A 26,670-nucleotide genomic window follows, 5' to 3' on the forward strand; every position below is an offset into this window, starting at 1 on the left:
GAAAAACATCATCTTGTGCAGCACCGTAACAGGTTCAAGCCTGACTTCTCTGAAAAGCTCCATGAACAGTGTGTCTGTGGCTGATGACAGTCTCAGGACCTCTGTGATCATATCTGGCACTGGTGGTAGTGGACTGAGAGATCAGAGAACAGCAGTATCTATTCATTCCTCAGAGTTGAGGAAAAAAGTTAATTTGAACTCATCAATATCCAAAGAAATCAGCCTAAACTGCACAGAATGTGAGCGTGTGAACAAACAACCAATGAAAGCTTAGTCTGGGGCTGAGCATCGGGGCATGTGATCTGTAAATGTGTTCAGTGTGTTTCAGGCATAAAACCTGCCCACAGCGTGGAAAGAAAAGCGTCTGGACTTCTTTAAGTTGCTTGAAGACGTTTCACCTCTTATCCGAGAAGCTTCTTCAGTTCTAGTTATTGTCTGAGTGTGTTGCTGGGTCTGAAGTACCCGGCCCTCGAGGCCTGGAGTGTGACACCCCTGGCCACACTCCAGGCCTCGAGGGCCGGTGCCCTGCAGGTTTTAGATGTGTCCTTGATCCAACACAGCTGATTCAAATGGTTAAATGACCTCCTCATCATGTCCTGAAGTTCTCCAGAGGCCCGGTAATGAACTAATCATTTGGTCAAGGTGTGCTGACCCAGGGTGACACCTAAAACCTGCAGGACACCGGCCCTCGAGGCCTGGAGTTCGACAGCCCTGTTGTAGTTGGATACACTGTCTGAATGTGCCTGCAAAAAAAATATAAAACCAACCCTCAGCATCGCTAACAGACCTGTAGCCTGGTGTGTTTCAGCAGTGACGTGAGCTCTTTGCTTTGAGGGAACGTGGACAGGCTGACTATGATGAGGACTGCAGACCGTAAGTCACATCAGAGCTCGTGATAACAGACTGTCTGTTGAGAACACAGGGTGGGCTATCACGCGTGCTGATTCGCCCTCAGTTTAGGACATATACTTTAATACGTGTCACGCTCCTTCATGCACAGATAGTACAGTGTAGAAAACAATCAGGAAATAGCCGTTATGTTTTGCTTATTTCTTCAGCGTGCAGGCGAGGGTAACAAAGAAATCTTTGCAGCTTGTGGAGTTGTTTATTAGCCTGTGCAAAGGTACCAATCATATCTGCCGAATGGATCTCCCAGCAGCCTCGGGGCTCAGCGGGAGCTTCTACTGCAGTATTGTGGTTACAGCCCAGAATCCCATTTCCCCAAATAACTGTGGACAGAACAGCACAAAGGGCACGGATGTTCCTGGATTGCATAAATACTAGACCTCCATCCTCTTTGGGCCTTTGTAGAATCAGTTTCCACTGCATTCGTTTAGGACCAGAGGACAGTGCAGCTCGCAGATGAAAAACTTCCGGGAGCTGAAAAGCATTCTCTGCTTTCCAGTGGATCTGAACGGCTTATCACACAAATAACACATTGCAGGTGTGAACAACAGCTTTTCAGTCCCATACACTGAAGTCAACAGCTGAATAATTACACTAACAAATGAGCTCCTTCAGCTGGCCTCCGTCCACACAGCAGTCCCCTACTGTAGTTCATTACGAGACTCAACATTAGGGAGAAAAACATAAGCCGGGGTTTCTTTGCCGCAGGCGGAAGCTTTAAATGAGCCTTATTACCACAAGCAGCAGGTGAGCTTACATAATAACACAATACGCACAAGTGGGATGTGTGTGTGTGTGTGTGTGTGTGTGTGTGTGTGTGTGTGTGTGTGTGTGTGTCTAAATCAAATTTAGATGTTACAAGTTTAAAATGCAAAACAATCCTGAATCGTTTCAGTAAGAACTCAAACACAAACTCAAGCCTGTCCAGGTGACTCAGGTCATGTTTGTCTGTTGACATTAGTGTTGAAGACTTTTTGTTGTTAAAGGTAAGAATAAAAGTTGACAGCAGACAGTAGGATGACCTCTGTGTTTGCAGCAGATCTTCACAGATCTCTGTTACTAATAATGTTTAACTGACTATGATACAACATTCAGGTTCTGTACTATTCAGGACTGTTCATGCTGCACATCTCTGGGTGGACTTCTGCACGTCTTAAGCCTAAAATGAAGCTGCGGCGCTCCCTGTCACTTTCGTCAGTATGCACAGTATCTATGATGGATTTCATACGGCATCATGTCAGCACAGATGTGCTACATAAGAGACGATAAGGGAGCAAAGACATCCCAACAGCCGGCTCGGGTCTGAGAGAATAATGACAGCGACGACAAGAACATTATTATTTGACATTCCTTTGTTTACTCGTTCAAATCACTCATTTTACAACAAACATCATTTAAAGGACATGAAAAAACAGAACACATGGAGTTCCTGGTTTTAAAGATCAGCAGCACCGACAGCCCCATCGCAGCCTTCACACTGCTGTTCACCAAAAAGACTGTATAGAAAAGATGGAAATGCCACTGAGGGTTCCTGGAATATCCTGATCCAAGCCTGTCCTCTGCAGTCTGCTGCATGTGTGTAACTGCTGCCTCGCCTGGCTGAGTGCAGAGGCAGAGCAGCTCTCGCACACGCCAAGTCGCTCCTGAAGGAAATCAAACGGTGACCCAGCAGCAGTCAAACCTGCACAAACATCCAACCCTTCAAAGACTCGTGCTGCCTCGTGTCCTGGGGGAGCCGCCGGCATCCGCGAGGGCGGCACAAACCTTTCTGTGAAGCGGGTCACGGGTATCCGATATTTTTCACTTTGCTTCAAGTCAAAAGAAATGAAACTATGATAAAAGTCCAGGTTCACATGCTGTCACAGAGAGGACGCCTGTGTGATCAAAGTAATCTGAGTGAAGCCCACAATGTCACATCTTTCCAAACATGCACCAAGTCAAAGGCTGAATCACTTCAACATCACTGCATGCAAACATCGGTGCAGTTACTTTTCTAGCATGTGTCGGTTTCCTGGGTGAGTAAAATCACCCAGGAAGTACGTATAAATACAGAAAATGTTTATTCCTTCTTGGTAAACGACACTCCAGGCTTCACACGCTCCGTTTGTCCATGTGTGACGCTCAGCTCATCCAGCCCTCTCTCTTTAAGAACCTCACGGCGTCCGTGAAACCTTCTTCACATAACGAACGCATGGCGCCGGCGGACGGAGGGAACAGAGCCTGATTCAGACGTTTGAGGTTCTCCACGGAAAGCTGAGGAAGCCAACGGAAACACTGCGTTCACATCAACAAAGTGACAGAAACACGTCCTTCTGCACGCACACGCAGCCATTCACGGCTGGACGTGCTGCACTTTGTGCTGTGAGCTGGATCAGGTCAAATAACAGTTACAGCTCGACTTCATCTTCTAATGAGATCAAAAGATTTATGGTTCTGGCAGCACATGTAAGATTACAGAACTCTTTACCTTTATTATTAACGTAATGTCAAAGACTAATATCTGAACTGTGACCGTGTGAAGGACACCGGTCAGTTCTGTCTGAATGCACCCTCCACATATCTGAACATGACTGTTTCATAACTGCAGCACTTTGGTTTCGGACTCTCCGGAAATTTGAAGCTGCTGAAGAAGCTGAATACAACCAGCAGGTTGGAGCACTGGGTGGTGGTGGTGGTGTGCTCCACGTGCACTAACAGGAAGTTCAGAGTGAGAAAGCTTTGTTGCCTGGCACATATCTTTAGCACTATTAGCCGTACACGCTGCTCAGTTATGGTAAAAAGCTGAAGGTGGAGAATAATCTGGGAATCCAGGTTTCTCCTTACAGACCAATCAGATGCTCCGGTTCTCACCATTATGTTCATGTTGGCCAAGCTGAGTTGAGTTTTGAACCGCCCCCTGTGGATCGGACACACATCCTGCCGTCCAGCAAAGGGTGACACCGTGATGGTTCGTCCCACAGGCAGGATCGGCAGGCTGTCAGTGAATCCTCCATCAATCCATTTCTACAGGAAACAAAGAGCCTTCTGGTCACACAACATCTACAAAAAGGTTTAGAGCAAAGAAAGCTGTTTAGACTTTCAGACAATCACAAACATGCTAACAGGACAGGGAAGCTGGTGTGTTCTATCTGACGTTCACACTCTGATGGATGACCTGGAGAGAAAAGCAGCCAGGGATGGAACCACCAACCTTCTGATTAGCAGATGACCTGCTTGACATCCTGAGCTACAGCTGCATAAATAATCCTGTCATTAAATACTTTGTAGACAAAGCCCTGCAAACCTGAACTTTCCTACAACCCAACCAGCACGGACACGTTCAAATCTAGTGCACGAAGCAGCCGGAGCAGAGAAAGCTGTTCGCTCTATGACGTCCACGTGATGCCAGGTTACATCCACGTGAGAACAGCACAGGCCTCGTGGATTTACAGCGAGTGGGTGTGGCGTGTACCCTCACCTGAACCAAAGGAACAGGGTTTCCACTGGTTTCCAGCAGTAAGAGCACATCTGAAGAGGACCTGTTATGTGCTATTTGAAGGAAAGGCCTCTATTAACTTCAGATGATGCATCGTCGTCCACAATTCATGTGTAAAAGTGGCTCAAGACACATTCAAATATCTTCTTTACCAGGCATTTTGGCTCGTTGTAACAAAACCTCAGGTATTATTCAGAACCTCTTTCATGCCCACATGGTAAAGCTCATTTTAACCCTGGACTGTGATATCTGGCTGTTGTCTTTACCAGTAAAGAGTAGAGTTGACATGTATTCCTCACACTCAATAATCTACTTTTGTATGTTTAACATTTTCTAGCACCGAACACTCTGAAGTCAGCAAAGCATTCGATTTATCAGTCTAGCAAGCTGTCGCTCGTTCCTGCGGAACATCATGAACCAATTTATTTTGTTCTGACACCAGCATAAACCCTTACCTTTCCTCTGAGCTCTACTGGTTTGAGTCCAGCATAGACTGGGACAAAGCAGCTGGCTAACAGGACCTGGACAGGTACAAGAGGGGGACAGTTATCCAGCAAAAACACTTGGTTCGGCAGCTCGTCGCTCAACATTTTGGTCACGAGGCGCGTGCAGTCAGGTGACAGCTCATATACAGCACGGTGTCATTTATAGTAGTAAAAGCACTAAATTGAAGACTGGAGAGAAACAAGGCTGTAAAACAATCATAAACATTTATGACCATGTTTGAAACGGACTGTGTGTGTTTACAGAGAGGGGTGCGAACCTTTATGAGCTCCTCCCTGGAGGTAAACGTCGACACGTTGTGGTTCGTGCCACTTTCTGAGTGTGTTATTGAGACGTAGAGGCGGTCAGTGGCCAGACTGTGAGCCTCTGTGGGGAGAATCTCTTCTATCCCCTCCCTGTGGGAAAATCCACACACAGATGTTCATTTGTCAGAGCTTTAATGGAATCATCTCCACGGGGCATCGTAAACACTGTTTTACAGGGACGTGCGATTATTAATCAAGCTATCAAGCACTTACACTGACCGAAGCCTGCTGGCCTTATTCAGCTGCCGTGTGCCTTCCTCACACCTCAGCTTACACTTCAAGCATAGATACTGACAAACTAACCGCCAGCAGCAGGTCGCCCCCTGCCTCTTTACCTCTGTTTTCTGTGTCTATCACAAACTCTGTGCTCACACAGGGTCAGCAGCAAATGAAAAATCATTAAATATTAATAATTTGATGAGTTTTAATAGCATACACACACCTGAGACTCTAAAGCTGGAAGAATTAGGAATACTGGGCCAAGATCAGCAGCTAAGAAGCTTTGACGTGCTGCAGTCCTGGGTGCTGTTTGTCGTTCTTAGATTATTATTCCGTTTTTCACCTTTGTGTGCTTTCAGCTTCAGTTACTGTGTTTGTCCTTTGAGACGTCAGACAGTTTCATCGTGGTCTTGATGGTTTCTGCGACTGCACTCGGGGACACATTCAAAGTTTTAGCAATTTTCCAGACTGAGCTTCAGTTCTTAAAGTAATGATGGGCTGTGGTTTCTCTCTACTCTGATTGGTTCTTGTCATAATATGAACTCTAACAGTTGTCAAATAGGGCTGTCAGCTGTGCACCAACCTGACTGCTGCACAACCGATGGTGCCAACGTCATTAAGAAGGCAAGAAACTCCACCAATGAACCCTGACAGGCTGTGAGGTGAAACCATGTCAGGTGATGACATCATGAAGCTCACTGAGAGAAGGCCGAGGGTTTGATGCTGTCGACACAGCAGAGGGCGGCTACTGTCAGGAATCTAAATATTAGAGGTGGGAATCACCATATATCCCACGATACGATATTATCACGATACTTAACGCACGATACGATATTATTGCAATTTTAAAAAATATTTTGCGATATTCAGATTCTGTACATAAAGGTAAACTTTATCAATATTCATTTTATCTAATATCAAAGTCTCACACTCAGTCTTTCTCTCATTTCAGTCAGTTTTATTGTTGACAAACTGAACGGTTTGTATTACAGTCTAGTCCAACTTAACTGAATGCAACCATCTCAGGGCTCTAGAATGCGACCAAATTTTTCAGTGGTGCAACTAAAAAAAAATATTTGGTTGCACCTGTGCGACCAACTGTTCAGGTAGTGCAAAAAAAAAAAAAAAAAATCTGCAACCTTCCCTGTGGTCAACAACAGACACACATTTTGCCCCTATCGTGGACTAAACCAATCAGAGATAGTAAGGGGCGGGACCTCTCTGATTGGCTGTGGTCCAGTTGAAAGTGCAGGTGGAAGTGGGAGGTGAGTAGCTTGAATAAAGCGATATCAATTCATTAAATCCTGACTTTTAAATATAACTGTGTTTTGCCAGAAACGCCAGATTCTCAGATTAAAGCTCACAAAACCATTTCAACAACAACCAAACAGCAGATGAGAGCAGGTACACGGACTCCACACAAAGACGTAAACACAGAGCGGACCGACGCATCAGAATCAACTTTGTCTTTCTCGGCTTTCTCACCCGACGGCCCGTAGACGGACACGCTGTTGGAGCTCAGCGATCCTGATGCGTCCGGTCCGCGCTGTGTTTACGTCTTTTTGTGCTGATTCTGAGCTGCAGGTTTTGTCTCTCCAACCAAAATCCACCGAGCCAGCAGCAAAAGAAGCAGCAAACTGCGCTTCACATTTGATCAATGTCGTCATGAATTTTTGCTTCCACGACTATTGAAATCACACTTCATGCACAGCTAGCTCTCTCTCTCTCTCTCTCTCTGTACTTCAAGAACAGTTTCCGTCTCCAATCTCTGTTTTCTGTATTATTCATTCGCTTATTACCCACCAGTCTACTGTTGTTTACAGCGCTGTGGCTGCTGTCTTTTTCTTTTTCTTTCTTTTTTCACTTAAATGACCTCGGACAAGAAAGCCTATTTTTTCTGTTATTCAATACTGAAGAAATTTAAACTTTATATGCAGAATATTGTAGAATATTTTTAAGGTTATCTGCTATAAAAAGCCAGACCAGGAAAATCTCCTTCATGTTTTTCTGTTTTATTCTCAGTTACTTTCACACAAAGGCCTCTGCTGTGATGTTCACAATTCTGAAGAAGTCAGTGCTGATAAATGATCAGAATTATAATATTTCTGACTGTCTGAGGCTAAGTTGAATCGAATCGGGACTTTGAAAACCGGAATCGAATGGATTATAGAAATCAGTGATGATACCCAGCCCTAGTGAGCAGCCTAGGCACGACAGAAGTGGATGTAGCTGTAATAGGAAAAGAACTATTGCTAACTTTTCTGTTAAGGCCTGATCCTTCTGAAATTCATAGCCAGTGCTCTGACACGGTGTCATCAATCTTTGAATGCTGAAAAAGCACAGTGTATCCAGAAAAACACATTATATTATATCAATTATTATAAAATTTGTGTGCGCCTAACTTTTGTGCCGGTACGCCTAACTTTAGAAAGTTAGGCGTACCGGTACGCCCATGGCAAAAAGTTAGTCTAGAGCCCTGCATCTGGTACAATTACAGCTATTCTGAACTATGCAATTTATGAAAACTATGCAGCCCCTTCAGCAACTGAAGAATTTGAAAGTAAATTAAAACAAAATATAATTTTACATTAAATAAAAAAGTTTTAAACTTAATTAAAATAAGTAAACTGTCATGTTTATTGCTGCCAAAAAACAAGTTAAACACATTTGGACAGCGTCAGGATTCTTGCTCAGAAAAAGGATCAACGTGCTCTGAAGTCAGAGCACAAAAACCTTTTTGTAACAAAATATCGATTTCTGCTGTCCCTGTATCGATACATTATTAGCAAACAAAATATCACGATACTACACAGTATCGATTTTTCCCCCACCCCTACTAAATATATTAAATGTCTTCAGTTTATCTACGATGTAGAAAGTAGTAAAAATAATGAAAAATCATTAAATGACAAAGTGTGTCCAGACGTCTGACTGGCAGTGTATATAAATATAATAATAACAATAATAAAAACAAACAAACTAAACTGAAGCATGAAACCGCACAGTGCAAGCAAACTGGAACCAAACAAAGCTGAAAACTCAAGATGAAAATTAAAAAGCACATGATGACTCTGATTAACAGACCTGCAGCTGAGTCTTTCTGACAAACGTCCCGAGCTCACTGACAGAAAGCACGTGTGTTAAGAGTTCAGTCGAATCTTGTTCTTCCACGAAGTCCTGATCGCACCCGGGCCAAACACGTCTTACTCAGGCTCCATTCAGCCAAACAGTGACTTGTTTAGAAAGAACCAAACATCTTTGCACAGCTACAGCTGACGGTGCTCCAGGGTTACGTAGTTTGTTTAGTCCTGACATGAAGTGTGAACTGTGGGAATGTTTGAAACAGGCTTTTTAACCCATGGATACTACTTGTGCTTCATGCCTGTTGAATCTGAAGAGACTGACTGGTTTGGTAAAGGCTTTAGCTTTCTGACCTGATAATGGTGTAAGGTACAGAAACATGAGGATCATAAAAGTAACTGCAAGTTAACCTCAGGGGATAATGAATCTGTCTATTCCACTGCTACTGTGGCATTAAACAAACTCAGTGCACCTTCCACTGCGTGACACAGAGCTATGACGCTGCAGCAGGTGGAAAATATCTCCACAGTGTTTTCAGTGTTTAAGCTGGTCATTGACCACCAACCAGTATTCACAGCAACACATGTTGCAGGTCCACAATGTGAGACATCAACACCTCCATCGTGTAACATTGCCCAGTGATTGTTGAGGAGACTTCTGCTAAGTAGTTACCGGAGTGTGAGCATAAAGTTGTATCCTGGTGTGACGGCCCCAAACCGCTGCTGTCTCACACCGTCAGCAAACCTGTAGGTGAAGTCTTTGCAGTGCTGGAAGAAGGAAACAAACACCATGATGAAAGCACACTTCCTATATCATTCAGTCACACCTAACAAAGCTCATTCACTCAGCTCTACACTCACAGATTCATTTTTCCTGCACAGCTGGTGATTTATCTCAATACAATCAAAGTCTGAAATCTGCAGAACTAACTGAGAACAGAGGATATGAGCACAGTGCGCCTTGTAAATAACATTTCACTCAATCGCTTGTTGTTCATCTAGATTCCTGAATTTACAGTTAATTACTCATTCTGCCTATGCTAAGATCTGAGTTGTTATTTTATAGGATCGGCTGTTACAGTGTGCATCACTAAAACAGACGGTTCTTCAAATCTGTGACAGCAAGTATCCCTGAGCATGATTCACCCTGACAAGTCTTTAGTCCCGTACACACACATATAAAAACTGCCAGTACTAAAGAAGAAGCAGCAAGAATCAGGAGCGAGAAATACTGTTATAGTTTGTCTCCATTTTGCTCAGAGAGACCAGAGGGTTTCACTAACCCCACATACCCCTGGACTGTACACGATACCTCCAACTTTTCAGGAGCTGTGACCATTACAGCAGCCACCAGTGCCCCAGCAGAAGCACCTGCACAGGCCCCGAGGGAGCCCAGCAGCTTGTGCCCATGCCGGAGAAAGGCCTCCATGGCACCCAAGTGATAGATCCCCAGGAAACCACACGCAGCAAAGGACAGATTCAGGACCGTCATCATTAACACCTGCACAAACATGCAAACATGACATGAGTCACACGTGGTGTTGTTGAGTCCAGGCGTGTGATTACTGCATATTTAGTGCCACATATACGAGTAGCACGAATAAACCAAGAAGGCAGGGAAGTCTGACCCCTCCGCTCTGCTGCAAACATGACTGCATGAAAGCACGTGTCCATTAGAAAGCCTTTTTTCACTCCTCATCGCGTACGCGCCAAGCTTGTTACTTGTGTAAACTTCAGCTTTAGGGCCAAATGCTTATCTTACCGTCGTGATCGTATAACAGGACAGAAAAGCAAAGCTCGCTGAAAACACACACAAAAAGTGACGAAAGCACATTTCCTATAACACGGCTCTGAGCGGTTAATGCTGAAACCATCACTGTCACCATATTTAGTACCTTTTCTTGCAGAACCAGCCGTTTTCAACCTTTCTGTGTACACCGGAAGTAAACAAAGCCCTGCTCCTGAATTCAAAATAAGACCAACCTCGCGATAACGCGGCTTCAACTCTGTGGATGGAGGGCCAGGAGTGACAAAATGAATTAATTAAATACACCAATAAATTATTAATTAAATGTGTCAATAATTAAAATTAAGATGTGAAACAAATAAATAAATAATTTTTTAAATGTTTTAAATTAAATGAAGGGGCATTTAATTAATTATTGAAATATTTATTTAATCAATTAATTCCAATTTCTTAACAAATCTTGACAAACCGACCAGATATTTCAAGACTAAAACACTGCATTCCTGGCTAGAAAAATATTCAAAGTATATTTGGTGACATACAAACAGGGTATTTCAAAGTACAGTTCAGTTATTTCCACATGTCCATTGTTGGCACTGAGAAACACCCACTAAAAACATGGCCACAAGGCCGAAGCAATGGTGTTGACTCCACCCCCTGACTTTGATGGGTGAGGCTGACAGATAAAATAAATTCATGAAGACAGCCGCAGGGTCAGGGTAGATACACCATTAAATAATGATTTAAATCTGTTAATAAATAATTAAAAATTTAAATAAATAAATAATTTAATGTGTCAAAAATGTATTAATTAATTAATTGTTAATTAAATGTGTCGTTAATTAAAAAATTGGAAATGAAAACATAAATAATTGATTACATGTTTTAAATAAAATGAATGAGCATTTAAATATTTATTGAAATATTAATTAAATTAATTAATTTCAGTTTCAATTATTTAATGAAACGTTTAATTAATTATTTAATGGCATATTTTTGTCACTCCTGGCCCTCCAAACTCTGGCGCTAAAGACATGCATTCAGCTCAGTTCAGTTTTTTTCTTTTCTTTGGCTACTGCAGGTGATGGCTGTAGCTCAGGAGGTAGAGCAGGTCATCTGCTGATCAGAAGGTTGGTGGTTTGATTCCTGGCTCCCCCAGTCTTAACCCCCACCAGTATGAAAATGTATGTTTGTTAGAAATCCCTGACAAAGTGTAGAGTGTATGATGTGGCATGTTGTATAGAGCGCTTTGAGTACTCCAGGAGAGTAGAAAAGAATCAATTTCTTTAGCTTATAATGTTTTTGTTTTTTGATAAAGACACAAATCGCCATAGCATTATTAAATGTCGCCTAAGTTCCAACAGCTTTGTCAGAACTGGATTTTCAGCCCCTGATGTTGAATCTGTCTGCTTCTCTGAGATAGAAGAGTGGACTGATTTTTTTGTGTTGTTGTTGTTTTTCTGGTCAGCATGTATAGTCCATAAACTCATGAGAGTACTGTGCAACATACCAACCTCACAGACCCTCAAAATGTATGTTCAAAGGTGAAAATCCTTCTAATGTCCACACGAAATTGAATCTGAACTCTAAATTAATGAAATTAAAATTTAATAAACCTTTGCGTGCCATTAGCAAAACTTTATAATTGAATAATCTTATTATAGAACATAATTTTGAGTATTGCTGTCTTGGCATTTTGCTACTTCAGAACGAGCACCTACTGTCCTCACTGAAACTGCTTTGGAAAATGGAACAACAGAGCAAATGTTGAAAACCCATGTTGTGTTTTTAATGTTTTATTATCTGTGTTTTATGGTGTGGCTTTATTGGATCTTTTCTTATATGTATTTTACAAGTTCTTAAATTTACTTTATTTGCACTTGTTTATTCTGGTTTCTATCAAAGACATTTCGCTAATGATTTACTGTATACAACTCATTCTTTCTTGGCAAATTTCTCTCACTCCTTCAGATTTCATGGTTTTCTGGCAAACAAATGGCCAATCAACAGAATACATACTCAGAATAAACAAAAGCATAAAGAAACACTGAGTCGGCAGACTGACACTGACATGGTTCACATCTACTGGCTGAAGAAGCTGACTGCACTCCACAAGCATCTGGCAGCACAGATGAACCAGCTGCCAGTCGATGAGAAACACCCAGAACAGCTAACTGAAGACAGTCATGTGTCAGGCACAGTTACAGTGGCTTGCAAAAGTATTCGGCCCCCTTGAACTTTCCCACATTTTGTCACATTACAGCCACAAACATGAATCAATGTTATTGGAATTCCAGGTGAAAGACCAACACAAAGTGGTGCACACGTGAGAAGTGGAACGAAAATCAGACATGATTCCAAACATTTTTACAAATCAATAACTGCAAAGTGGGGTGTGCGTAATTATTCAGCCCCTTTGGTCTGAGTGCAGTCAGTTGCACATAGACGTTGCCTGATGAGTGCTAATGACTAAATAGAGTGCACCTGTGTGTAATCTAATGTCAGTACAAATACAGCTGCTCTGTGACGGCCTCAGAGGTTGTCTAAGAGAACATTGGGAGCAACAACACGATGAAGTCCAAAGAACACACCAGACAGGTCAGGGATAAAGTTACTGAGAAATTTAAAGCAGGCTTAGGCTACAAAAAGATTTCCCAAGCCTTGAACATCCCACGGAGCACTGTTCAAGCCATCATTCAGAAATGGAAGGAGTATGGCACAACTGTAAACCTACCAAGACAAGGCCGTCCACCTAAACTCACAGGCCCAACAAGGAGAGCGCTGATCAGAAATGCAGCCAAGAGGCCCATGGTGACTCTGGACGAGCTGCAGAGATCTACAGCTCAGGTGGGGGAATCTGTCCATAGGACAACTATTAGTCGTGCACTGCACAAAGTTGGCCTTTATGGAAGAGTGGCAAGAAGAAAGCCATTGTTAACAGAAAACCAGAAGAAGTCCTGTTTGCAGTTTGCCACAAGCCATGTGGGGGACACAGCAAACATGTGGAAGAAGCTGCTCTGGTCAGATGAGACCAAAATGCAAAACGCTGTGTGTGGAGGAAAACTAACACTGCACATCACTCTGAACACACCATCCCCACTGTCAGATATGGTGGTGGCAGCATCGTGCTCTGGGGGTGCTTCTCTTCAGCAGGGACAGGGAAGCTGGTCAGAGTTGATGGGAAGATGGATGGAGCCAAATACAGGGCAATCTTGGAAGAAAACCTCTTGGAGTCTGCAGAAGACTTGAGACTGGGGCGGAGCTTCACCTTCCAGCAGGACAATGACCCTAAACATAAAGCCAGGGCAACAATGGGATGGTTTACAACAAAACATATCCATGTGTTAGAACCAGAGGTGTGGACTCGAGTCACATGACTTGGACTCGAGTCAGACTCGAGTCATTAATTTTATGACTTTAGACTTGACTTGAAAAAATGTTCTAAGACTTGTGACTTGACTTGGACTTTTACACCAATGACTTGGGACTTGAATTGGACTTGAACCGGTTTACTTGAAAAGACTTGATATTTTACCCCAAATATAAAATTTAACATGCATATTATATAGAGATTGAAAATGTGACGTCATTCACGGGTAGAACCGCAAAGGATTCTGGGAACTCGTGGCAAGCGGTACTAGCGCACGCAGGCTTTCAATTAAAATCAGTTATACAGCGATAAAAAGAAACACAAAAATGTCAAGAAGCTGTTGTATTATTAACTGCAATAGCCGGTCGCATGACAGCCACGGGAAGCCGACGGGTAAAGAGATCGGTTGTTATCGGATTACGTCGTTGAAGAGAAATTGTTCGAGCCATGTTTCCGAAGTAACAAAGAGGCGACTGGATTGCAGCCATTCAAAGATCAAATATAACGTCCCGGAACACTCCAGCTCACAGGTTAGTCTGCTCCAAGCATTTACACACAGCTCAGTCTGCTGTTGTAGTTAATGCGTCATTTTCATAACATAATTGGTGATATAGGTTACAAGCAAGTCTGGCGCTGAACAGAAACTGTCGCGCTATGCTCCTTTATTTATTGCGCATAAATAGTGAATTGTCCTGACACAATATTGCGTTTCGCTTCTGTTATTATGGTACATTGACAAAAACATATACTTTTATTCACAGGGTAAAACAGTTGTTTTGTATCACTAATTGCCCAGTGCGATTACAGCATACAGTATTATTGTCACTGCTACATTTCTGTGATGAACCAGAAATTATTTCCACTGCTAATTAATTACCGTTGAGCTCAAAGGTCCTATTAATAAACGGTTAACGAATGTGTATTTATGACGACGATTTGTGAGACTGGTAAACTTATGATACGTACGATGGTCTTTACTTTCTACACGGTGCATTTCAAGGTCCTGCACCCATCCGTCGGTAAACTGTACCTGGGCTTGTTGCAGTGACCGGAAGTTACTAAACTTCACGAGTGTATGCACTCACTCCAAGAACCGTATGATTATAAATATGCATATAAATATGCTACGATGAGATGGCTGACTTCATCTAACTAGCAAATGTTTTCCAGGCTACGTTGGTGATGCAGTTTTTTTTAATGTGTATGATATTTTTGTCATGCGATTTTAAAGCCGGTCCTACAAGCGCATCCAAGAATAACATGCAGCTTATCTCAGAACTGTCGGTGAAAATTATTCTTGGAGCTAGGTTTAATTGAGCTGCATTTTAAAGAGGTGCAATTTCACAATTTGTGTATATTTTCTAAGTTCACTATTTGGTCATGTGTTGAGAAAAACACAGATTTTAAAATTACATGGTCTAATATTTACATTTAGCATATAACTGCAACATGCTTTTTTTCGTTTTTTTTTTTTTTTTTTTAAAGACTCGAAAGGACTTGAAATTCAAAGTTTCAGACTTGTGACTTTACTTGGACTTTTACACCAGTGACTTGAGACTCGACTCTGACTTGCCTGACATTACTTGAGACTTGACTTGAGACTTGAGGATAAAGACTTGAGACTTACTTGAGACTTGCAAAACAATGACTTGGTCCCACCTCTGGTTAGAACGGCCCAGTCAAAGTCCAGATCTAAATCCAATCCAGAATCTGTGGCAAGATCTGAAAGCTGCTGTTCACAAACGCTGTCCATCTAATCTGACTGAGCTGGAGCTGTTCTGCAAAGAAGAATGGGCAAAGATTTCAGTCTGTAGATGTGCAAAGCTGGTAGAGACAGACCCTAAAAGACTGGCAGCTGGAACTGCAGCAAAAGCTGGTTCTACAAAGTGTTGACTCAGGGGCTGAATAATTACACACACCCCACTTTGCAGTTATTTATTTGTAAAAAAATGTTTGGAGTCATGTCTGATGTTCGTTCCACTTCTCACGTGTGCACCACTTTGTGTTGGTCTTTCACCTGGAAGTCCAATAAAACTGATTCATGTTTGTGGCTGTAATGTGACAACATGTGGGAAAAGTTCAAGGGGCCGAATACTTTTGCAAGCCACTGTATGTTTTTCTGTTTCTTTATGAAATCTCACCAACAGGTGGTGCTATTGTTTTTTTTTTTTTTTTTTTTTTGATTCCCTACTTTGTGTGTTGCAGTAGCCAATTAGGCTTTTGTAAAACAGGGAGGGACTCACTTGTGCTCTCAGGGTTGAAAGTTGAAGAGGTCAGATTTGGTATTATTTTAGAGGCACCCTTCTTTATTAGGAAACAGTGCCTGTGAGAACTTGTTCGTCAAAATGACCCTAAATATCTTTCATAAAAAATCACAGCCATATTGAAAGAAGCACAGTGATCATTAGAATTCTTTTCACCAACTTAAGACTGCATATAGTGACTATGCAGGTTCCATTGCACCTTGTCTGCTTTGTACTCTATGAGCGTGTCAGGTGTGTAGCTAAACTGTGCAAAATTTCTCAACTGCATTTGTTTTTGATCTAATCTCGCACCAATTATGTCTAATGTATACTTATGCAGGTCTTCTTTTATATCATATGTTTGCAGTGCATTTGCCGTTGTTCATACAGTTGTATAACGCTCCAGAAAAGGGAACATTTTGATAAAGAAGACAATGTACCTGTCACTTGTCAAAGAATTATTCGGCTGCTTCTGTGTGCTTAGATCATTGAGGGCAGGTAAATACTGAAACTGCTTTGCACCCTTAAAATAAAATGCAACGTAGATGTATGTATGAGTGAGGCTTGTGGTGGTCAATAAGAAAATAGAAAATGCTAATCACTTTAGACTTTACAGCTCTGCCCACAGGACCTTGAAAGGTTTGGGAGCACTCATACGAGAAGGTCAGTAAATCAAGTCACACTCTAACCAGAAAGCATTTCTTTTTTCTTTTTCCTTAAGTGAATGATCTTAACCACCGCTCACGGCACTTTCTACAAAAATTGGAGCTCACTGAAACAAACAGAGATGTTCATGAGCACAAATAAAACATGTACCTGCTGCTGTGTCATCTATTTATTTTGAAACTTTTTTTTTTTTTAGATACCCAAACACGGTGACACAAGTACCAGAGCAATGCTAACCTCAGTCATTCATTATTGTTCAAGTAGCAGCAGAGGTTAAATTCATGATGATTTAGCCTTGAGCTGTGATTTAATTATCCTTCTAGACAAAGGAGCTGGTAGTTGTTCAGTGGAAAGCCTGTGGCAAAGCTTAGCTGTTAGAAAGTGTACGTGTGACACACTGTCATCCCACAGTCTGTGAAATTCTGGGATAAAAGAAACGAAGAACTCCAATTTCAGATATCAGAGTCATTATCCAGAGCAAAGTTATAATTAAGAGGCACTTTCAGAAAAATGATGGAGGAAGCATTATCCCTTCAAGTCACATTTACTGTGAGAACATGGGCTGAATGTTTTTGTATTTGAGTGGACGGAGGAAATTGTGGGAGGAATTATACTTCTCAGGGCTCAGGCCAGCTGACAGAGCTTTAATTTTTTTCCACAGGCCAATTATAGAGAAAGAAAACCCCATCCTTGTCCTCCCTATATACTCCCACACGTGTTGCTGGAAAGCCATCACAAGGTCATACAGATAAAGAAAATCTGTTAACAGATCAAATAGTTCCTGTAGATAAAAAAAGGAATCTGTAGCCAAGCCGGGAGAGGAGAAAATCAAAGTGAAATTGAAAAGCAGAGCAGAGAGGCTGAGGTTGTGATGGAAAGACAGCATGTGGGTGTGAAGACAACAACAAGAAGAAAAGGAGAACAGACGCGATGCGACAGATGAGAGGTGATGGTTGGCTGAAAGGCCATTAGGCCAATCACATCAACACAGTGCAAACATGTACTTGTCATATTGCTGCAGATCTGCATACAGAGGACGAGGAGGTGAGAATTACTCACCTCACTGGGAGATGACTCATCATAATGTCAGCTCTGCGTTAGTGGTATTTCATAGCAATCTCCCATTGGACTAAAGATTAGCTGCTTACAGACAACAAATAGAAACAAGCAGCCCTGACTGAATAACATCGGAGTAGATTGAGTTGAGGCTGAAGTGAAAGGACAGTGTCACGCCATGTGAGACTGTTAACATTCTGAGAAGCCGAGCAGGAAAAAAGTAGAATTGCATCGATCACAGGAATGAGCAGTAGCCCGGCGTCTCAGAGCAATTTCTAAAATCTTACAGTGTCTCCTCTGGAAAATGGAGGACAAACTATTTAAGGAAGAGAAAATTGGATATCGTTCAGGAGGAGAAAAGAGGAACAACTGTAATTGCGATTTTTAGAACGGATGCCCAGGCAGGGGAGGAAAAAAGAAAACTCAGTGTCCTGTATCACATTATACCCAGTCGAAACTCAATCGTTTTCTGCAATCAGACAAGTTTAGTTGAAAGAGAAGGTCTAAAAGTTTTGTGGTCTTGCTGTTACTGAACAACTTTACAGAAACTACTGTGTTCTAAATCTCAGCTTTAATTTGGTTGTGTCACAACAAATAACCACAGTGTGAACTACATTCTTTCTTATCACCAGCATATTCTCCCTCACACTGAAAGACTTGTGACACTGTTACCCCCAGATCTCCAGTGAGAGCTGACTTTGGTGGTCATCTAGATACACAAAAATGAAAGGGAAAAACTCCATATTCCATCACGAGGAACCACTACAAGGTTTGATTATAGGACAAAGGTTATTGCTCAGAAAAAATCTGTCTGTCTGTGCATCCATCCATCCGTCCATTAATCTGTCTGTCCATCCATCCATCCATCCATCCATCCATCCATCCGTCCATCTGTCTGTCTGTCCATCTGTCCGTCCATCCATCCATCCGTCTATCTGTCTGTCTGTCCGTCCATCCATCCATCCATCCATCTGTCCGTCCGTCCGTCCGTCCATCCATCCATCCATCCATCCATCCATCCATCCATCTGTCTGTCCCTCCCTCCGTCCGTCCTTCCATCCGTCTGTCTGTCCATCCATCCATCCATCCATCCATCCATCCATCTATCCATCCATCCATCCATCTGTCCCTCCGTCCGTCCTTCCATCCGTCTGTCTGTCCATCCATCCATCCATCCATCCATCTGTCTGTCCCTCCCTCCGTCCATCCATCCATCCGTCTGTCTGTCCATCCATCCATCCATCCATCTGTCCCTCCGTCCGTCCTTCCATCCGTCTGTCTGTCCATCCATCCATCCATCCATCCATCCATCCATCTGTCTATCCCTCCCTCCGTCCGTCCTTCCATCCATCCATCCATCCATCCATCCATCCGTCCATCTGTCTGTCTGTCCATCTGTCCGTCCCTCCATCCGCCCGTCCATCCATCCATCCATCCATCCATCCATCCATCCGTCTATCTGTCCATACGTCCGTCCATCCATCCATCATCCATCCATCCATCCATCCATCCGTCCATCTGTCTGTCTGTCCATCTGTCCGTCCCTCCATCCGCCCGTCCATCCATCCATCCATCCATCCATCCGTCCATCCGTCTATCTGTCCATACGTCCGTCCATCCATCCATCATCCATCTATCCGTTCATCCATCCATCCATCTGTCTGTCCTTCCCTCCCTCCGTCCGTCCGTCCTCCTTCCATCCATCCATCCGTCTGTCTGTCTGTCTGTCTGTCCATCCATCCATCCATCCATCTGTCCGTCCATCCATCCATCCATCCATCCATCCATCCATCTGTCTGTCCATATGTTCGCCCATCATTCGCCCATCCATCCATCCATCCATCCATCCATCCATCCATCCGTCTGTCCATATGTTCGCCCATCCATCCATCTGTCCGTCCCTCCATCCGTCCGTCTGTCGATCCATCCTCTGCCATCAAAGTTGCTGGGGCTGCAGCCTAAAACATAAACAAAACATAAAAAATGGTCATGAATAAACTAATTGTCATGAATTGCTATTTGTCAAACCTTGAAGCTAATTGCAGACGGTGTCTTCACTCTGTGTGTTGCTCAAGCCGATTAAATATTTATCTCTTTTTTTCTAAAAATAAATCTGAAAATCCATCTCTGAATTGGGAGGAAAAGACAGAAGGGATTTTGTATCATTATAAGTCCTTAAACACATTCTTTGCTCTCCTTTGTTCCATGTCTATATGACAATATATTCTACTATAGCACATCATCCAGGGGCCAGATGTATGTATGCAATATTACACATTTCAAAACAAAACAAATGGATGCCTACAGAGAGATATAAATGTACTTTTGTCAGATTTGGAATGTCAAGGAGGATAATTAGGATCTTAATCTCCTCAAATTAATCATTTGCATATTAAAATGTAACCTCAATTAACCCTACAAAAATGTACGTGTGCAAAATGCTTTTATATGTACATCCAGCCTTAAATAAATGCTTTTGAGGACGTCTGAATGTATTTCTTTAACACTGCACAGAGAACCCGATCTATTTTTTTTCTACTGAGCTCTTATTTACATGATCCTGAAGATATTGTATTCTTGCAGGTGGATTGTTGTTCATACTGTGAACTCATAAAAATATATCCATCAGAAATAAAGGGTCACTCCAGAATTTTGAAGTACATTTCAAACAGACGGATCGAAACACATCGGTGGATCCTCGTATTATAGATCCTTCTTTATCAGACTTTGTCTGGGTTATTGCCTTCTGAAATTTCTAAATTTTTTCCAAAGCATTGTGACCACCTTGATTCAGGTGCTTTACTGTTGCATGGCAACCAGATAAATATCAAAGAACATTCTGCACATATTAAAGGACAGCAGGCGAATGATACAGAGGATATACTGGGGACCACCACAACATCAACATACACGTAAGACAAGATCAGACAAAAGATGAGCTAACATCATTTGAGGCCGATCGATGGGACCTCTGTTCACTTAGTGCGTCACAGGCGTGCGGCACAGGCGTGCGGCACAGGCGTGCGGCACAGGCGTGCGGCACAGGTGCCATCCTCATCACATTACCATTAAGCTTCTTTAGTACAGCTGTGCGAACTTTTTCCACACTAGCTGCTCAGGCAGTTTTCACAGAGCATCTTCACTGTTGTCTATATCTCTCCCTCCATTCACCAAACACTTATGAGTCATCCACTTTATTTCCACGAGGCTCCAGACAGCATTCAGTTGCTTTGTTGTGCATCCATCCCTTTTCCACTGCTCTGGGTTTATATCATTGCTTTGTGGTATTGTTTTTGTTTTTATGGTCGATAAGTTAGAGACAAGTGTTAAACTGGCTTTACTGTGATCTGGTCTTGACACTAAACAACGCCAGCAGAACATTTAAATCCTGTGGATGGGTAAACACTGCAGCAGTATTTAGGTGGAAAAGAGATTTAAAAGTAAATAATTGATAATAAAAATTATTTTTTACTGCATAAAAGGAATCATTTTGCATTTTTCTCATGCATTATAATTATGAAAAGGAAACATGACTTTATTTAAGCCAAAATGCAGAATTTGTATATGAAAAACAGTCCATGACTAAACCTTCAGATGAACGATTGATGCTGGACTCTTCCAGTCTACATGGCAGGGTAGCCTTGAGCAAGGTATGGAACGCCCAGTTGCTCTTGATCCATCCATCAGTGTGTGTGTGTGTGTGTGTGTGTGTGTGTCAAGGTTAGTAAGTGTTATGCACAGAAAACTAAGCTGTATGAATGTGTGTAACTGGGTCAATGAGAGTACTGAGCACCACTTTATAAGCACAAGTCTATTTAAAATTACTTGGGTTTTGTTGGCTTTCATTTATACACAGCTCTGTTAAACACTTTAAGTGCGTTATAAATGTACATGTTATTCACAACCTTGTAACCTTGTAAACAAAAATATCTGAAATTTTATATTTGTGCATTCATAGATGAGAATTTTTGTGTGTGTAAAAAAGATTTGTAAAATAATTACACAAACACCAATTTGCTTTTGTTTTGTTTGTTTGTTTTTGTTGTTTGTTGATTTACAAGTACAAAATAATTTTGACCACAGTTTGAGCCATAGATCTGCTCAGATACTGACGAGGTGGTGTGGTAGTTAGCACTGTAGTCACAGCAAGACTGCGCTGGGTTTGAATCCAGTCCAGATAAAAATAAATCTACGGACTGACTCTGACAAATACTTTGCACCTTGATATCCAATAATTATTTCAAGGATGAGAAGTTCATCTGCAAAACAACCTTTGCCTTTTGCTCTTTGCCATTAAAGATTGTCTACATGTGAGCTTTTTGAAAATTGCAGTTTTGTTTGTTTTCTGCCAGAACGGATCTGCTGTCTGAGAGCCTGATTCTTACTTAAAATAAACCAGTGGAGTCAGAGATGTTGGTACATTTCTAATTTCACTGGGGATCCTTTTTTCTTGCATGACACATAACAGCATTTCATGCTTGTATGCCGCAGGGCATATAAGTCACTAAGGAGACAGATTCCATGACTGACTAATTTGAACAACATACAAACTGATTATAAACAGGAGGCTACGAGGCATTTTGTTTTTAATGTCAGAGCTCAATCACAGGATGAGAGCATTCAGCAAGTTCCCTCACAGTTCCACGGGCAAAGCATGATCAGTACCCAGAGAGACCACACAGACTGACATTAGCCATTCCAGTGTGTTGTTTAGGCCTCTGGTCAAAGTGGGATGTTCTCCTGATAATTCCATTGATCACAGTAAGCCTGGAAACGCTGACCAGGAAAACCTGCATAATTAGCTACAGCAGTCATTAGAAGCACACAGAAATGCATATGCTAAGCAGCTCACAGGTCCTTTCCCTGCAGACATACTGTTAATGACTTCATTTGATTAACTGTAAAGTACAGATTCAGTTTGCATGGATTTCAGAGTCGTTTGACTGAGATTTGATTTAAACTTTCAAAATATTTTTGATGCATTTGCGTTTGTATAATGTGTCCGCTTCACAACTCAAAATGAAAACAGACTGCAGTGTGTATGAAAGCTCTTTAGTTTGATTAAATAACCATGCCTTGTGTTCCTTTTTACATACTTACAAATAATAATTCCAGTTTAGACTCGAAGTTGATGCAAAAAATGACCGTCTGAGATTTGAGTCACCACTGGTGATTATCCCGACCTCAACCGCGAACAGTCTAACTGCTGTGCAATGAAGTCTATGTAATGTTAGTTTTTACAAAAACATGTTCTCCCAAATATTGGCATTCTGGCAAGCAGATAAAATAACCATTGTGATTAAGAGTGTCAGACACCGTCAGTAAGTTTGAAAACCTATTTACATTTTTTGGGCAGAGAAGACGAATGGTTTTAAAGTGGAGTGAAAGAAGCATCGATGTCCACTGTGAACGACCATCTTGGCTGGTTGGTATCACAGGGTGGCCTGTGATACCAACTGTCTGGCACATGATCAGTAGTGGGTCAACTCCCACTAGGGTTTAAACTCTTTTTGTGTTGTACCTTCTAAGGACTGTTTTTCTTTCTCCTCTTTTAAACACTTTTCTCGGGCTGAGCCACCTGTCATCTGTGCCTTTGTCACCAAGCTCTTGTGTCCCTCCAAAAGTGCAACAGTATATCAGTGATTCAGTCCTCTGTCCCTGATGAAGTTAGCTAATTTAGCTAAAACATCAACAAGATGGTTCATTTTTAACACCTTCTGGTATATAATAAGAGCAAAAACGATCAGTTTCAGTTCTCATTTAATTTCACTCACTTTTTGATCCACTTCAAAAGCCCCAATTTTTTTGTCACATTTGGACAGCCATCACATGTAACTCCTGCCAGTTTGGCCCATTTCAGCCTATCCAAGCATGCAGGTTTCTCCATGAGTAACTCACTTCCTCCTGTAGTCCCTTTCACTGAGTGCACTGCTGCCAAGCATCTCTGTAATCTCAGACTCTTTAGTTATCCCATGTACAAAGATGAGTAACTAGGTTTTGTAGTGGGCAGTTCTCATCAGAGAATAAAACTCTTTCACTGTCCCATGTTTGGTGCTCTCTTGCACAGTCCAAACAGTCAGTTCTGTGGCGTTCAAAGAGGCGAGGCCTTTGAAGACATTTTTTTCATCTTCAGTTTCAGATGACGTCTGATGGCTATGGGGCTGCAGTCGGCACCAGTAACGGCCTTAACTTGGGTCGAGGATCGTCCAGTGTCTTGACGGACAGCCAATTGGATCCTCCGACTCAGTGCTGGTGAAATTTTCAGGGGTTTTCTTCTTGACGTTTTTGTTCCATAACCCTCAGGATCATTTAAGAAATTCCAAATGACCGTCTTACTGCGTCCCACCTCAGCAGTGATGGCGGGCTGTGAGAGACGCTGCTTATGGAGTTCAAAAACCCGACCACGTTCACAAAGGGAACGTTTGCCGTGAGAACGTCATGACAGTGTGACTACCTGACAGAAAATGACAATGAATGCCCATTGTTGCACAGATTTGGCCTGATGATATTCAAGAAGAGCATCTGACAAAGATCATAATTCAGGGAAATTTGTCTCCAAATTAAGGTGGAATAATTTTATTCACTTCATATTCCCGGTGATGAATCTCAGGAAACATTGATCAGTTTTCTAATCTGGGTTCCTCTCTTAACATTATATTAAAAGAGACTCCAAATGAGTATTTTCTGAAACGTGAAAGGAAACTCCTTTGGAAACATTTAGCTGCTGCACAGCCTTGTTCTGTGGCATAACTAATGTACAGCTGTCTGTATTTGTACAAATAAAACTTATTCCGTCATCAGATGATCTGTGTTGCCTCTGCTTAGGTCTAATGTCATAAAACAAGCCCTAGTGGATGAATATGAACGTTGTCAGTATGTGTATGTTTTTGTGTGTGGATGTGAAAAATGGTTACGATTTGTTAGAATTTCTTAACAAAGAGTTGGATCTACTGTTGCTTTGTAGAAGCAAACTTTAAACAGGATATAGAAGACTCCTTTTAATAGCAAAATTCTCACTGCAGCGGTTATTTTTGTGGCTAATTGCATTTGTATATGTAAGAGTTTATTCATCAGATCACAAAATCTGAAAGGAAGGGTATTTAAAGGAAATATGCTGTGGCGAGCTCAGACAAGGAGGAGACAGAGGTGTCGTTCGGTCTTGCTTCCCCGAGTTAGCCAGGGAGCACAAACCCAACGTAGCTTAGCATAACAACAACAACAAAGGCGCTCTCTCCACCCAGAAACACACGGTTGCAGAGAGCGCGTCACACTGTAACCATGGCAACCGTAACGCTGCCGCCTGGAACAACAGAACATAGCTGTCAAACCCCAAACAGCCCTGACCCGCTACAATACAAACTTGACTTACTGCAGCAGAAACACATTTTTAATGCAGCAAAGCACAGCTTAATAGAAAGAATAGAAATCAGTCACTGCTGCACAGAGTACGAAGCACCAGTGTCTTAAATAGTGCACATGCACACACACAAATCTGAGCAAACTGACTTTGATGTGCTTCGTTTTAGCATCAGATCAATTGCATATTGTCGAAATACATCTATTGAAGAGCTTAATGTCTGAATCTCACAATATGCATTTCACAGTTCTGAAGAAACTGTTGGTCATAATTGGCTATGAGTCACCCAGGAGATGATCCTTTCTGTTTATTTCCTACACATCTCAGGTCTCCTGTTTCTCAGGTTTATAGAGTTGATCTGCTTGTTATTAAGCTGAAGATCCTTCAGAGTTATTGTGGGTTAGCGCTTTTATCACAAACACATCAAGTCTTTTTCAGCTGCCTTCCTTTGATTTGTCAAACCTGTGCTCACACTATTATTTCGGTTAGATTACTCCCTCCCTCATCAGGCTTTCTCATTTTTTAGACCAGTGATGGTCTTGACTTTGTTGATCATTACTGAAATGAAATGGCAACATCTTTGCTTATAAAGTGTGCATTGTTGATCACACACAGAACTCTCCATCTTCCCTCTGTAGCTTTTGGGGATTATAGCAATACACCGATTTGCCCCACTTGGGAAACCTGGTTACAACACATGAGTAGCATGTGAGCAATGATGAACCTTTCATTCTGTTTCGCACCGACTCCAAACTATGACAACAGCACAGAGTAGATGAGAGAAAAGCAGCCAGACTAACTTCTTCACTAAAGCAATTTATTTGATAAAAGCAGTTTTTATGTCAGCTCAGCAGGAAATCAACGTTTCCTCCTCAGACACAAGAGTTAAGGTATTTCAGTGCATTTTGACTCATCCTCGCTTGCTCTTTCTCTCTTTGTGTGCATGTTACGCACACATCAAATTCAGAGACAGGACACTGGCAGAGGATGTAGGCAACAAGTGTCCTGATGTGCGGATTATAAAAATGTGTCTTTTTACTCTATTTTTCCAAAGAAATTCCCGGGAAACCTCTGTGTGCCTTTACAGTGGTCAGGATGTAATGTATTCACGTTTACGCAGCACTTCCACTCTACTTGGCCATTCAAGGTACTTCAGGCTAAACCACATGTTTTATACACTACACTCTATCTTCCTCACATGTTCTGCTCAGAGTCAGTGAATCTCACATGTCTATAGAAGGAAAATGCAGCACCTGGAGGAAACCCATGCAGGCACAAGGAGAACACACAACATACACACAGAAAGGCTCCAGTCGAGGTTTGAACCAGGAACGTTCTCACTGTGACAGGCTCCTCACAGGTGAGGAGGAGCATGATGGAAACAATGGATGAGACTCATTAAGATAAGGTAAGATAAGAGAAACCTTTATTAGTCACACCTGGGAAATTAAAGGGGCTCCACTTAAAGCGGAAAAGCAATTGTCTTATAACAACAATAATCTTTAAGATCATCATCATCTTTGTAATCTTCATCATAATAATAATAGTAGTAGGGCTCTTGGCCAACAGCTGGGATAGACTCCAGTTCAACCATGCTGAAATGGATAAGTGGAATAAGGCCTTGGAACACCTGATGAGCTGGAGATGGATCATCATCATTCTTTCCTCTGATGGCATAAAACTGTAATTTCAGTGTTAGTAAATACAAAACCTGGAGAAAAACGAATGACTGGAATCAGTTG

General features: G+C 42.0%; 1 protein-coding gene across 11 annotated transcripts; it reads right to left on the reverse strand.

The window, feature by feature from the left end:
* Nucleotides 1-2,236: 2,236 nt before the first annotated feature.
* pnpla4 (patatin-like phospholipase domain containing 4) lies at nucleotides 2,237-10,502 on the reverse strand. 11 transcript variants are annotated; one of them, XM_040014821.1, is made up of 8 exons: nucleotides 10,252-10,363; nucleotides 9,802-9,990; nucleotides 9,163-9,257; nucleotides 5,145-5,280; nucleotides 4,837-4,902; nucleotides 4,364-4,434; nucleotides 3,757-3,909; nucleotides 3,046-3,159 (listed from the first exon to the last, which is right to left on the reverse strand). In XM_040014821.1, the coding sequence occupies exons 1-7, from the start codon at nucleotides 10,321-10,323 to the stop codon at nucleotides 3,765-3,767; spliced, it is 774 nt and encodes a 257-aa protein (XP_039870755.1). In that variant the 5' UTR covers nucleotides 10,324-10,363; the 3' UTR covers nucleotides 3,046-3,159; nucleotides 3,757-3,764. The 11 variants fall into 11 exon arrangements, with proteins under 11 accessions (XP_039870753.1, XP_039870752.1, XP_039870749.1 ...); XM_040014820.1 differs by having other exon boundaries at nucleotides 3,757-3,945; XM_040014819.1 differs by lacking the exon at nucleotides 4,364-4,434 and having other exon boundaries at nucleotides 2,237-3,159.
* Between the last annotated feature and the right edge of the window lie 16,168 nt (nucleotides 10,503-26,670).

This window comes from Simochromis diagramma, unplaced genomic scaffold (assembly GCF_900408965.1).
Source record: "Simochromis diagramma unplaced genomic scaffold, fSimDia1.1 OVJJ01000165.1, whole genome shotgun sequence".
Taxonomy (NCBI): Eukaryota; Metazoa; Chordata; class Actinopteri; order Cichliformes; family Cichlidae; genus Simochromis; species Simochromis diagramma.

Excerpts from the sequence above, each read along its gene's own strand:
- pnpla4 (XM_040014815.1), bottom strand. The coding sequence starts at position 10,323 with ATGTGCTTTCGTCACTTTTTGTGTGTGTTTTCAGCGAGCTTTGCTTTT. Across the intron at positions 9,991-10,251 it reads CCTGTTATACGATCACGACG|GTGTTAATGATGACGGTCCT; the intron begins GTAAGATAAGCA and ends ATGTTTGTGCAG. Across the intron at positions 5,281-9,162 it reads AACTTTATGCTCACACTCCG|GGAGGGGATAGAAGAGATTC; the intron begins GTAACTACTTAG and ends ATTTTCCCACAG.